Below are 15,593 nucleotides of genomic sequence, written 5' to 3'. Positions count from 1 at the left end.
AGTCGTATTTGAATTCAATAAAACACCATGCTGGGTGAATTAATTTTGGCAGGGCTAGTGGTGCACGTCAAATTAGAGGAAGAAAATTAGAGTGGAGTCACAACTCAAGTGTACTAAGCTTATTATCAAATTTGGTGGTGGCCTTATATTGTCCTACGTGGCATATCTTTACATGTTGTGAAGTTTATTCTCATTGATTAAGTTCTAGCCTGACAAGGAAAAGCTACCAAACTTTTGTCTCCAAATCAAAGATACAACACAAGTGTAGGATACTCGTTATTTGACTAGGATCTGCTAGTCACTATGATTATGTGGTTCGACCTAATGCTCAACTATGATTATGTGGTTCGACCTAATGCTCAACCAAAGTGCATGAGCAAGTGTTTTTGTTAGGAGACAAAAAATTGTTGCCTTCGCACCGGTGCTTCAAGCCTCGTCGCTAAGGATTAATAAGTTTACACTTCGACAAGACTTGCAGAACGGGCATCTGTAGACATATAAAATTTATTAAATTTTATCCATACAAATTTTGGATTGAATCTTAATTTTATTTGGGTAAAATAATTAATTTGGACTTTACAAATTAAATTAGTCTATTTTATTATTTTCAAGCCCAATGTCCATTTTATCTTAAGCCCAGACTCATGCCATGTATCAGACATGGCATATCCAGTCAAACTCAAAGCCAACAAGATGACGCCACGTGTGAAATGATGTGATAATCCAAGTCTAAAATAGTGACCAATCAAGAGTTGCCAAGTGTCAAAAATGACATGTCTTGGCCAATCACAAGCAAGTTTATCACATAGTTTATGTGATAAGTTTGATGACTCACGTTAGCCAATCAGAATCAAGCAACAGAGTTCATATGTAGATGTAATGTCCATCATCTACCATTAAAAATGGAGGGGTTATATAACTCTCTAAAGACATTCAGTGTTGGAGAAGAGCTTCCGCAATTGGTGAAGGTATCCACAAACAGAAAGATCAATCATCAAGTGTATAGTTCTTCAACAAAGGAGTGGTCAACAGAGGTGGTCAACGGAGTTCTTCTCGGAGATCAACCTGAAACAACAAAGTACTGCTCGATGTACTCACAAAAGTACTACATCATCCTACATTCGAGAAAGACGCTTCTCAAGACCTCGAATCACGGAGAATTTCATAGAGGAGAATTAATGGATACATAGAATTGTACTCACAAATATTTATCAATAAAATTTCTTTTCTTCATATATTTTGCTGCAGTTTATTTTCCATAATAAGAAAATTTGGTATGAACAACCCCTAAAAATATTTTGTTTCAAATTCCACTAGTTTGGAAAGGCAAAGATAAAAACATGACTCTTTATCATGTAGTAGCTGGAAGAAATTACAATTACATACAATACAATCACTGACAAAGCAGCAAAACAAATACACAAGATACTACCTACTCTGTGAAAACCTGGCTATGCTAGTTTTCTTTAATAGGTAGTTTTATTGCCACAACTAAATCATGATAATTCACAAATAAGAAGTGTTTTTATTTGGGAGCTACTGCAGTTTGAAAGCGAGGTTGAAAATGGGCAAGTAACGCATCCCTTAAAGGTAAATATTCCTTAACTTGGCTGCAGTGAATATACTCATCTTTCCAAGCACAAAAATTAGGGTATTTTTCACTTGTCACTAGAACTACACCAGAGGCTTCTTCACCAATTCCAAGCCAAAATGCCATCAAATTAGCAGCTATATCAGCATACCCAAAGTCGTCTCCCACAAAGAATTTTTTGTCCTTGAACTCATTATCAAGAATCTTCAGTGGCTCACCAAATTCCTCTCTAGCTTTGTCTGACACCTCTCCTTTGCCATATAAAGCTTTCCCAATTGTAGTCAAGCACTGCAAAAAAACTCAAATCTTGAGTTCCAAACATTTCTACTTTTATCAAAATATTCTGCAGATAGGTATATATTGCATGACTTGCGGACGACAGTGTCAAAATCAATCCATTTATTCGTAATTCGCCAAAATCGTCCAACCTTAAAATTGGTTGGATTATGACTCATTTTACAAAATCAAAAATTGAGATTGGAGATTATATATTTTATCAGTTTCCGTTGGCTCTTGATAAAAGAAATTAAGGGAAATAACAGGGGGAGATAGCAGGAAAATAAAAGAGTATACTGAATAGATGTAAAAGGAACTGAAGCTGAAAATTTTATATTATTTAACTGCATTTGGACTACAATTTATAAGAGAAATGCTAACTTAAAAGACCTAAAAATCAGCACAAAATATGCTGAAAATAACAAACTCCTAGAGACTAGTTCACTCCTAAAGACTAGTTCAAAATTATTTCAACTTCAAAATAAATTATTGCAGTAAATAACTCTTAAGCTGAAACAGTAAAATAATTTTACTATTTTCAGCTTCTAAAGCATATTTCTAACATTCTTCCTTGCTTTTGAAGCTGCAAATTCTGAATTTATGCCTTGTAAACCTTTAACTGGAAGCGACTTTGTACGTAAATCTGCCAACTGATCTTTGGACTTGCAGTAAATTGAGTTCGATTCTCTATTTTGTTGCATCTCATGATTGTCAATGAACTAAGTTGGCTCTTTTTTCGGCTTCATTTGCATTTTGCCTTGAGGCTTGTCAACTTTCTTCCAAATTTTATTTTTCTGAAATATTGACAACTTCTTTGCCTCATTCACATATGTCCTCTTTTGGAGGATTATCTGCACTTTGTAAATTCTTTTGGATTCATTTTTCATCTTTTGTTGGATTAAATGAGAAGATTTTACCTCTCATTTTAACCCTTAAAATCTCAAGTCCAGTTGCATCATAAATGAAACAATATTTATCCTCAAAGGATACTTTAAATCCTTTTTCCATTATTGTCTAACACTCAATAAATTTTGATCAATATCAGGAACATAAAGAACATCTGAAATTTTCTTAGTACTTGACTTTGTTGGGATTGCAACAGTTCATTTTCCATTAGCAAGAATATAATCACCATTCCCAATTCTGACTTTCTTATTTCTCATAGACGTGCTCTTTGAAAATATTTTTGTCATATATCATGTGGTTTGTACAACCACTATCAATCAACCAAAAATCAGATTTCTTGATTGAAAGAATAGTTGCCACAAACAAGTGATCTTCTTCTTCTTCATTGGCAACTTGGGCATCAGCTTCATGCTTTTGATATTTTCCTTTGCAAATTACAGCTTCATGACCAAGTTGAATGCAAAATTTGCACTTTGCATCTGGCCTCTTCCAATATTTGAACGGTGGATGACCTTTTTTGCCATAGTGCTGACAAGTTGGGTAATTTTTCTTTGCATTATTACCCTTGCTTTGAGTTCTGTGGTTGCATGCCAAGGCTCCTTCAACCATACCATCTTGCCTCATAAGCCTTCTTTGCTCTTATGCCTGTAATGTATATAACAGTTCTGCCAAGGTAATCTTGGATAGATCCTTTGTACTTTTCAAGGTAGTTATGGATACTTCATATTTTTCAGGCACCGTAACAAGAATTTTTTCAATAATTTTCGAATCTTTAAATTTAGTGCCAAGCAACCTTACCTTGTTAACAATACCAAGCAACTGATCTGAGTATTCTTTGACGGTCTCATATTGTTTCATTTTCTACAACTCGAATTCCCTTATTAAATTCAGCACATTCATGCCTCGAATTATTTCAACTCCTGTATATTCACCCTTCAGATAATCCCAGATTTCTTTTGCTGATTTGAGAGCCATAACTCTCGTGAAAATTGGTGCAGACACACCAGCAAACAAAGTTGCATTTGCCCTTGATTTCCTGGTTTTCTTTTCCTTGTGACTCTTGATCTGAGGCACCGTGGGACTGTTAGGAAGCGGAAGAACATCATAATCCTCTTCCACGGCCTCCCAAAGACCAAGTAAGTCTCCATTCTCACTACCCACAATTAGTAATTTTCACCATCAAAGACTAGAGGATCCAATTGAGAAAAACTCGTTTCAGTCTTCATCTCACTCAAGAAAAGATTTACTTAGGTCCCTTAAGAAAATGACTCTTGATACGAATTGTTGGTTCTTAATAAAAGAAATTAAGGGAAATAACAGGGGAAGATAGCAGGAAAATAAAAAGAGTATACTGAGTAGATGTAAAAGGAACTGAAGCTGAAAATTCTATATTATTTTACTGCACTTGGACTACAATTTATAAGAGAAATGTTAACTTAAAAGACCTAAAAATCAACACAAAGTATGCTGAAAATAATAAACTCCTAGAGACTAGTTCACTCCTAAAGACTAGTTCAAAATTATTTCAATTTCAAAATAAATTACTACAGTAAATAACTCGTAAGCTGAAACAGTAAAATAATTTTACTATTTTCAGCTTCTAAAGCATATTTCTAACATTCCTCCTTACTTTTAAAGCTGCAAATTCCTTGTAAACCTTTAAATGGAAGCGACTTTGTATGTAAATCTGTCAACTGATCTTTGGACTTGCAGTAAATTGAGTTCGATTCTCTATTTTGCTGCATCTCATGATTGTCAATGAAATAAGTTGGCTCTTTTTTCGGCTTCATTTGCATTTTGCCTTGAGGCTTGTCAACTTTCTTACAAATTTTATTTTTCTGAAATATTGACAACTTCTTTGCCTCATTTTCACATATGTCCTCTTTTGGAGGATTATCTGCACTTTGTAGATTCTTTTGGATCCATTTTTCATCCTTTGTTGGATTAAATGAGAAGTTTTTACCTCTAATTTTAACCCTTAGAATCTCAAGTCCAGTTGCATCATAAATGAAACAATATTTATCTTCAAAGGATACTTTAAATCCTTTTTCTATTAGTTGTCCAACACTCAATAAATTTTGATCAATATCAGGAACATAAAAAACATCTGAAATTTTCTTAGTACTTGACTTTGTTGGGATTGCAACAGTTCCTTTTCCCTTAGCAAGAATATAATCACCATTCCCAATTCTGACTTTCTTATTTCCCATAGACGTGCTCTTTAAAAATATATTTGTCATATGTCATGTGGTTTGTACAACCACTATCAATCAATCAAAAATCAAATTTCTTGATTGAAAGAATAGTTGCCACAAACAAGTGATCTTCTTCTTCTTCATTGGCGACTTGGGCATCTGCTTCATGCTTTTGATATTTTCCTTTGCAAATTACAGCTTCATGACCAAGTTGATTGCAAATTTTGCACTTTGCATCTGGCCTCTTCCAATATTTGAACGGTGGATGACCTTTTTTGCCACAGTGCTGACAAGGTGGGTAATTTTTCTTTGCATTATTACCCTTGCTTTGAGTTCTGTGGTTGCATGCCAAGGCTCCTTCAACCGTACCATCTTGCCTCATAAGCCTTCTTTGCTCTTGTGCTTGCAATGTATTTAACAGTTCTGCCAAGGTAATCTTAGATAGATTCTTTGTATTTTCCAAGGTAGTTATGGATACTTCATATTTTTTAGGCACCGTAATAAAAAAAAATTCAATAATTTTCAAATCTTTAAATTTAGTGCCAAGCAACCTTACCTTGTTAACAATGCCAAGCAACCGATCTGAGTATTCTTTGACGGTGTCATATTATTTCATTTTCTGCAACTCGAATTCCCTTATTAAATTCAGCACCTTCATGCCGCGAATTATTTCATCTCCTGTATATTCTCCCTTCAGATAATCCCAGATTTATTTTCCTCATTTGAGAGCCATAACTCTCGTGAAAATTTTTGCAGACACACCAGCAAACAAAGTTGCTTTCGCCTTTGATTTCCTGGTTTTCTTTTCCTTGTGACTCTTGATCTGAGGCACCATGGGACTGTTAGGCAGCCAAAGAACATCATAATCCTCTTCCAAGGCCTCCCAAAGATCTAAAGCCTCCAAGTAAGTCTCCATTCTCACTGCCCATAATTGGTAATTTTCACCATCAAAGATTGGAGGATCCAATTGAGAAAAACTCGTTTCAGTCTCCATCTCACTCAAGAAAAGATTTACTTAGGTCCCTTAAGAAAATGGCTCTTAATACGAATTGTTGGTCCTTGATAAAAGAAATTAAAGAAATAACAGGAAAAGATGACAGGAAAATAAAAAGAGTATACTTAATAGATGTAAAAGGAACTGAAGCTGAAAATTCTATATTATTTTACTACATTTGGACTACAATTTATAAGAAAAATGCTAACTTAAAAGACCTAAAAATCAGCACAAAATATGCTGAAAATAACAAACTCCTAGAGACTAGTTCACTCCTAAAGACTAGTTCAAAATTATTTCAACTTCAAAATAAATTACTGCAGTAAATAACTCTTAAGCTGAAACAGTAAAATAATTTTACTATTTTCAGCTTCTAAAGCATATTTCTAACAGTTTCTCTCTCTAAAATCTCTCTCCCTTCTCTCTAAATGTGAAACGATGCTGCTGATCCCACTCGGCCACCTGACCCACCTTACCAAACGGCTAACCCAATGGCTAATTTCATCACTGACATAGGCGGAGCCACCGCCAGAAAACCTATTACAGTACCAAACCCCAACGGAAACAACCAAAAAACACCTTCTGATGCCATTCAAATTTCCAATTACTCATATAACAACACCCAAAATCACACCCAATACCAAACGGCTAACCCAACGGCTAATTTCATCACTAGCACAGGCGGAGCCACCACCGGAAAACCTACCACAGTGCCAAACCCCAACGGAAACAACCTACAAACACCTTCTGATGCCATTCAAATTCCAATTCCATAGAAAACAACACCTTAATCGCAATCCTTTCCCAAAAATTTCGAGCAATTTCGAGCAACCCCAACCCAAAACCTGACATACAAATGACCTAAATCAAAGTGACCAACAGTGCATGCAACCTCAAAATAGCAAACAGTTACCTGAATCTAAACTTCCTAAACAACAGAATGAATTAGCCTAAGGAAGTAATTACAACAAAACCAAGCAAATAGTGTCGAAACCAACTTTTGCCGCCATTGTCCGAACCAGCCTTCAATCTCCTGACACGGGCGCCATGGTTGATAATCAACACGGCACGCACCTTCGTAAACTGACTATTTTCTTCAAAGCAGAGTACTTTCATTAACTTAGCTAAAGAGTGCAGATACACCATCATCTGGTAAGTTCTATCGAGGTAAACCAACCATGGAGGAAATTAGGAAGACCTTTATTAGGCAATTCCAACTCACTACCTCTGTCAAGATAGCTTATTTTGATCCTAAACATGTTTACCTTGACTTCGCTAATGAAGTGGATTACAATCACGTCTTCGCGAAGGATTATATTGACATTGGCAATGCCCCTATGAAAATCCTCAAATGGACTTCGGATTTCAAACCGGAGGAGGAAACATCCATTGTCCCTGTTTGGATCCTAATTCACCAACTCCCCTAGCACCTGTTTAAATGGAATATTATATCCAGACTAGTCCAAGATGTAGGTATGGTTGTGGCTCCGGACATGGCAACATACTCCAAATCTAGAGGAAACGTTGCGAAAGTTAAAGTTGAAATTGACCTCCTAAAGCCTAGACTCGATCAAATATGGTTAGGTCATAAAGGACTCGACGGTTCTGATGATGGAAAATGGCTTGACATTGATTATGAAAAAGTACCAAACTATTGTGTCTACTGCAAAATGCAAGGTCACTATGAGAGCCAGTGCATAAATAAGATCAAAGATGAAAGGATTAAGGCACAGAAAGAAGCTCAACTCGATAAGGAGAAAGAACAAAAAATTGATAAGCCAAAGGACGATGGCTTCCAAACGGTTTCAAAGAAGAAGGCTGCCAAAGTAAGATTCCAGAACAACATACAAATGAAAATGCCCAACAAGCCCGATGATCACAACCATAAAGAACAGAGATTAAATGAAATTCAACTCCAAAAATACCAAGAAACAAACCAAGATCAAAGATCTAAGGCAAGTGCTGGCATTGTTATCATGGAACCAACCGAGGTGCAGAAGATTCACATGATGGAAGATGTGCCAGGTAAAAGGAAAAATAAAGTGGAAGAGGAAACCATACGCAACAACAATTACAAGTTTGGACAGAACATCAGTAAGAAGAAGAGGTCCAAAGCTAGAAAAAAGAATCAAAACAACAACAACAAAGAAATCCAAATCCAAAACACTTTCCTGGAAGAAGGCCAACCAAGTAACAAAAAGGTAGACACAATACACAAATCCTTGGAACAAAAGGCCAGCAACAAGGAAGATAACATTACTCTCCTCGATAATGATCAAAATAGTAGACACTTCTTCCAAAGGGATTTCAATAATGATAAGGACACTACCAAACTCACTGATGAAGAAGCCAACAGTAGAAAGGACACAGAAGCAAACAACACCAAGAATAATCAACTAATTGATCCAGGAGATATGCATAACACATATCTGAAACTTATAAGTGGTACCATCTTAGAAGAGGATAAAGAGGGTGAAGATATGTACATTACTAACAACTCTCACATGGCAGAATCTTCCTTCGAGGATGATGGGGAAGAGGATAGCACATAAGATGGTGATTATGAGGATGAAATGAGCACTGAAGAATCTGATGAGTTTGAAAGTGCAGATAGTGAAAGTTTTTAGAATGAGGACCAACCTATAAACCACACTACTGATGAACATGTTGCCCAACTTATTGAAACCTTCAACTCTAATGCTCTAGTGGAGGTAAATGTAAGCTTGGAAATGGATAAAATTGTGGAAATAAAACACTTATCTCTTAGAGATAAAGGAAGAGGCAAAAGTAATGCTTTCATGGGCAGACACAACTTAAGAGGAAGAGGTGGCAGATTCACCTATCAACAAGCTGTGGTTATACCACATGAGCAAAACCTCTCCAATTGATTATGATGTTTAAGTCTCTATACTGGAATATTAGAAGCATTATTTCTAGTGGTTCTCTTGATAGACTTAAGCAAATTATCTGACTTCAATATCTTTCTTTTATTGCTATTAATGAACCTTTTCACAAAGCAGACCAACTGAACAAGTTCTGGACAATTCTGGGCTATGTAAAGCTTATGCCAATACAAATAGCCAAATCTAGATCTTTTGGAGTAATGAGTTGAATTTTAATATGGTGGAAGAGTCTGATCAGCAGATTACTTGTATCATCGAACGGATGGGATCAAACATCCTGGTCACTTCAGTTTATGCAAAATGTGAGGCGGTTTTGAGAGAACAACTATGGAATAACCTAAGGGATATCTCTCAGAACTACAAGCTACCTTGGTATATTGCAGGAGACTTTAACTATTATTGATCCAAGTGAAAAACAGGGCGGCAACCTTCATCGAATGTCCAAAAGCATGCCTATGATACAGTTCATCATGGACTGTGATCCCATTGACCTGGGCTTCTCAGGCTCACAATTCACATGGTGCAATGGATGGGCTCCTAACAAGAGAATTTGGACAAGGCTTGATAAGGTGCTGGTGAACCAAGATTGGATGAACAATTATGATTATACTAGTGTCAATCACTTGATCATAATAGGATCTGACCATTCCCCCCTCCTTACCATTGCTAAAAACACATCCCAACCCGCTACCAAGTATTTAAGATTCTTAGACTTCTGGACTAATGAATAAGGTTTTAAAGATATGGTAAAACAAGCATGGGATATAGAGGTTCATGGCTCTACTATGTGGAAATTTCATCTGAAACTTAAAACTACTTGCAAGTGCCTATCCCACTGGTCTAAGATATCTATTGGAAATATTCTTGACAATGTCAAAGATCTGGAGTAGAAGGTGGAGGAATTGGAGCATAAGATCATTACAAACAACAATGAGTATAATAGAGCCGAACTTAACCGTATTAATGCTCTCCTTATTAGGGCATACAAAAATGAAGAGTCTATATGGAAGCAAAAATCTAGGATCAAATGGTTTGTGGAAGGGGAAGTTAATTCTAAATTCTTTCACTCCATTTTCAAGGGCAGAAGGAAGAGGTTGACTATCAAGAAGATCAGACTTAATGATGACAATTGGATTGAAGGAGATGATCATATTGCCAATGAAGCTGTATCCTTTTTCAAAATCAATTTACTAGAGAATATACTTAGTCCAATTTCTCTATTCTTAATTGTATACCTAAAGTAATAAATGAAATGGACAATGCAGATCTCACTGCTAATCCTACTATGGAGGAATTGAAAGCAGTTGTATTCTCCTTGAGCCCATCCAGTGCACCCAGACCAGATGGGCTCTCTGGAAAATTTTATCAGTTATGTTGGGACATTATTAAGGAGGACCTATTACTAATTGTTTCTGATTTCTTTGCAGGTAACCAAATATCAAAGACAATTACTCACACCTACCTGATCCTCATTCCTAAAGTGGACAACCCTCAAGCTGTCAATGAATTAAGATGTATTAGCCTTAGAAACTTCTCCTGCAAGATTATCTCTAGCCTAGTGAATCAAAGGCTACGCCCGCTCATGAACAAGCTGATCTCTCCTTATCAAACAGGTTTCATTAAGGGGAGATCCATAACTGAAAATATTATGATGACTCAAGATATGGTCCATAATATTACAAAGCCCTCATTACAATGGAATGTGGTTTTAAAAGTAGACATGACTAAAGCATATGCCAGAGTCTCATGGGAATACTTACCTCCTTTTTTATACCTTCGCCCCGCGAAGGGCGTAAAGGAGTTTTTCCAATTAAAGGACAATCGGAACGAGATTTAATTATTAGTTATTCAGAGTCGCCACTTGAGAGATTAATGGTGTCCCAAGTCACCGGTTGGATCCCGAACCGAGGAAATTTATGACTCTGTTAACAGTCCACGAACCAGAAATCCGAGTAAGGAATTCTGTTAACCCGGGAGAAGGTGTTAGGCATTCCCGGGTTCCGTGGTTCTAGCACGGTCGCTTAACTGTTGCATTTGATTTTATCTAATTTTAATACATGCTAGCTCATGTGCCTTTTATTAATTTTACACCGCTTTTATTATAATTATTTTTTTTAAGAATTGCGACGTCATGAAAACGCATTCCGAGCCACGTCGCAATCAATGCACCCGTAGTTATCAACACATTTCGACTTTGTCGAGATTTGGATTTGAGTCGCATCAATGCGCACCCTAATTTTAAGAAGGTTATTTAATTAAATCGTGCCTAAAGATACTAACGTAGTGTTATTTTGGGGAAAAGCCATGAAGTTCGCTAAACGGCCATTCCAAATTCTAATTATTTCGACAATTATTTACTAAAGGCTCACATTTATTTATTTTTGTGCGGTGAGGCTCGTCTCAATTTGTGAAACTCTTTTCTATCATTATTTATTTTTAAGGATTACAATGTCGCGAAAACGCGTTTCGAACCCCGTCAGTTCCGGACCGTTGGATTGATGAGATCCAACGGTCCTGATCCAAGGACCTCGAAACGACGTCGTTTCATTTAAGGGGGGGCAGACCGGGTAGGGACTTGGGCTGGACTGAATCGGGATGCTTGAGGCATTTGGGCCAACGGATTAAATGCAAAAGTGGCCCAAATTTGGCCGTTAATAACCACTCCCTCTATATTCTTTTTAATAATAATTTTTTTCATTTTTCATTTTGCAATCTTGTATTTTTTGTATTTATTTTTCTGAATTTTACAAAGATGTGAAATTAAACTAACAATTAAGCTAAAACCAATTAATGCCTAAAATTAACTTAATAACTATTTGCGACTGTTTCATAATTAAAATAATAGAATACAAAAGTGAACTATTTTTGTCATTTTCTTCATATCCTATTCTAAAACAAATTAATCCCTAATTAATACTAAAATATAAAATTAAATCCTAAGTGCGAATGCATATTTTATGTATTTTTTGTATGAGTTAACGTGCACAAATAAAAATGCAATAATTATCAGAAAATGACACCAAAATGCACAATAATGAAGAAAAATCATTTTGCTTGAATTTTGGGAATAATTCATATATAGGACAAAAATCACATGCTCACAATAGGAATACTTGTGCAATATTATGAGGCACCTTGGGTTCAACGAAACCTGGATTGATATTATTTGGAGACTTATTTCTAATGTCTGGTACTTTGTAAATATCAATGGAAGTAGACATGGATTTTTCAATTCTACTAGGGGTTTAAGACAAAGGGATCCTCTATCTCCATCTTTCTTTCTTATTGGGGCTGAATTTCTATCGAGATTAATGAAATCTTTAAACAATCACGATTTTATCCCATTTTCAATAGATAATTGTAGTCCTATTATATCTCATCTCTGCTAAGATGATGATACAGTTTTGTTTTCCTCAGCTGATCCGGAATCCTTGAAGATGATGATGGACAAGATGGAGACCTATGAAAATATCTCAGGACAATTAGTAAATAAGTCTAAATCTGGTTTCTATGTCAAGTTCAAAGATGATGATCCAAGAATCAACCAAATCATGCAGACCACTGGTTTCAAGCATTCCAAGTTTCCAATGCAATATTTAGGATGTCCTATTTACATAGGGAGAAAAAAGTCATTTACTTCAACAACATGGTGGCTAACATAGCAAAAGGACTCCAAGGTTGGCAAGGTAAATTTCTATCCTATGGTGGCAAAGTTGTTCTTATCAAATATGTTCTGTAGGTTATCCCAATCCATATCCTATCAGCAGTTCACCCACCTAAGACGATTTTCTACCAGATTGAGAAGATCATCTCCAACTTCTTCTGGGGTAAGGATGGTAACAAGAAAAAGAAGCACTGGATTGCTTGGAAAGATATGTGTTGTCCAATAGAGGAAGGGGAAGTTGGCTTCAGATCTCTCACAGACACATGTGATGCCTTCTCTGCTAAGTTATTGTGAAAATTCAAAACTCAAAATTCTCTTCTTAAATACTTTCTCGAATCTAAATATTGTAAAAGGTTCCATCCTGTTGCAAGAGAGAAAGTTCTCGGCCAATCTCATACTTGGAGAAGAATGATGGACATAAAAGACAAAGTGAAACCTTATATTTCATGGAGGCTTGGAATGGGGGAATTATCATTCTGGTGGGACTCTTGGACTGACTTTGGACCTCTAGTTCATATGGTTCAAAATAGCAGGACTCCTAAAAGAGTTATGGTAAAGGAGTTCTACTTCACGATGATTGAAATCAGAGTAAATTGATGAGGATTCTCCCTTTACAAGTAGTCAATTCCATTAAAACCATCTCTTTCAACAGCAATAGAGAAGACAGACCCATTTGGACCCCGGATCCTTCAGAGGAATTTTCTTGTAAATCTGCATGGCACACACTGAGATCTAAGAGAGGAACTACTCTTACAGGTATTACTGTTTGGCATAAAAATCTTCCTTTTAAAGTCTTCTTTTTTATGTCTAGAGTCCTTTTAGATAAGGTAGCAACTGATGTTCCTATTAAAAAATATGGGGTAAATATTGCCTCCATATGTAACTGTTGCTTCACTAACCATTATGAGGAATCCACTGACCACCTCCTCAGTGAAAGCCATATTCCCAACTTAGTATTGTCTTTCTTCTGTAACTCTTGTGGTATCAGGTTAGTCCAAGGCCAGGTAAGACAGAGAGTTATGAGATGGTGGTTGACTAATCCCAAAAATAAAGTCCATAAGGCAGTACTTCAATGCTTTCCTTCAATCATGTGTTGGCAGATTTGGAAGAACAGATGTTCAGCTAGGTTTGACAAAAAACACATATCACATTGCTTCATCATCCAGCAAGTGATCAAGATGATAAATATGCTTATCCATACGAGTTTCCCAGATTTGCAATTGACAAACATGTGGCATGATACTTACAGTAAAATTGAGAAGCTCTCCCCTACTATTCATTGTCAGATCGTTTATTGGCATAAACCTCTAACAAACTAGTTTAAACTCAATACTGATGGTTGCAACAAGGGTAATCTAGGCTCGGCAGGTGGTGGTTGTCTTATCAGAGATCACAATAGTGTGTTGATGGATGATTTTGCAGAATTCTATGGAGATTGTAGTTGCAATATTGCGGAAGCTAAAGCTATGAGGCGAGGCATCAAAATGTGTATTACAATGGGCCTCACAAATGTTATAGTCGAATCTGACTCGACGATTATTTTAAACTTGATCAAAAGAATTAGGAAACCACCCTATAGATTCAATGATATTATTGAGCAGATTCAAACCATGACTAAGGATCGTAACTATGTCTTTTGACATACCTTGAGGGAAGGAAACAACTCTGTTGACATGCTTGCTAACTTGGGTGAAGAATCCAAAATTGTTTCTATCTTATGAGGTTGTATCATTACCTATGAATGTTAGAAGGTGATGGGATACCTAACTTCAGATTCAGACAAAAGAAGAACAAGTTCGTTATCAATGACAGCACTTAGCAATAAACTCCTCTCTAGCACCTTTTTGTACAAAGCATCCATGTGTGTTGCTACACTCTCGGAGGAATCACAACCTTCTTCTTAACCTATCTAATTTATTTTTGTCAATTATGTATCATAGAGTGAGTCCAATCACCTACCTCACTGTTCTGGAGGCCAAGGTCTATGTCATCCTCCGTGTAGATAGGTATATATTGCATGACTTGCGGACAACAGGGTCAAAACTAATCCATTTATTCGTAATTCGCCCAAATCGTCCAACCTTAAACTGGTTGGATTAAGACTCATTTTACAAACTCAAAAATTGAGATTGAAGATTATATCAATTTACTAGTCCAAGCTATCTTTTAACTTGACATGTTTGACTAGCCCAAATTTGATTCAACCTGCCCCTTTGTCACCCCTTACAACATGACCATGAATTTCAATTGAAAGAATGCAAGAGCAACACAAATTTATAAAATAAAAAAATGACATAGCAAGATGCAAATTAATAATTAAAGATGGAATAGTTAAAAGAAAAAGGACAAGTTAATTTGTGGAAAAGCAAATTCAATCTTACCTTAACATCAAGAAAATTAGCCCAGAAACGTGCCATCGCTCGTTCATAAGGATCTTTAGGCAAAATAGAAGGGCCTTCGAATGTCTCGTCAATGTATTCAAGAATGATCATAGACTCAGAAATGGGCTTCCCATTGTGTATAAGCACTGGTATTTTCTTGTGAACAGGGTTAGATTCAAGAAGCAGAGAGGCAATACTCAGACACATGAATATAGTTGTAAGGCCATAATTAGGACAAAGTATAATAACTTACAAATAGCTTCACATAGTGTGAGCACCTAATTTTTGACAATATTTAATTTTTTGTCACTTCTTCTATGTAAATATTTTAGGGGTTTTAACCTACAATTTTTAGCTTTGTTACACTTTTTATTATATGGTAAAAATACAAAATTTTAAAAGGTGAATTGTTATTATTGTTTTTTGGCAATCCGCTAGGCAAAATAATAAAAAAAATCCGAAAAATATTAATTTTTTTTTTAATTTTCGGGTGAGATATAAAAAATAAGAAAAAGGGAAGTATGGAATAAAAAAAATAAAAGTAAAAGTGGGTGGAATTCTCTTTTAAAAAGTAAAAGAAAGTAGAAAATTAAAAGTAAAGTATTGTGAAAATTTTAAAAAAATAAAAAAAAAAGTTGGAATTAAAAAATAAATATAAAGGTAGATGAAAATTAAAAAAAATT

At 35.8% G+C, this 15,593-nt stretch overlaps 1 protein-coding gene across 1 annotated transcript; it reads right to left on the bottom strand.

Annotated features, from left to right (window-relative positions):
- Positions 1-1,371: 1,371 nt before the first annotated feature.
- On the bottom strand, positions 1,372-15,117 carry LOC107824839 (putative glutathione S-transferase). The gene is made up of 2 exons (XM_016651647.2): positions 14,911-15,117; positions 1,372-1,879 (listed from the first exon to the last, which is right to left on the bottom strand). Exons 1-2 carry the CDS (start codon positions 15,115-15,117, stop codon positions 1,526-1,528), a joined length of 561 nt encoding a protein of 186 aa, XP_016507133.2. The 3' UTR covers positions 1,372-1,525.
- Between the last annotated feature and the right edge of the window lie 476 nt (positions 15,118-15,593).

The sequence above is a fragment of the Nicotiana tabacum genome, chromosome 10 (genome assembly GCF_000715075.1).
Source record: "Nicotiana tabacum cultivar K326 chromosome 10, ASM71507v2, whole genome shotgun sequence".
Lineage (NCBI taxonomy): Eukaryota > Viridiplantae > Streptophyta > Magnoliopsida > Solanales > Solanaceae > Nicotiana > Nicotiana tabacum.
Note: the sequence above shows the minus strand (reverse complement) of the source record. Positions and strands in the feature narration are given on the sequence as shown.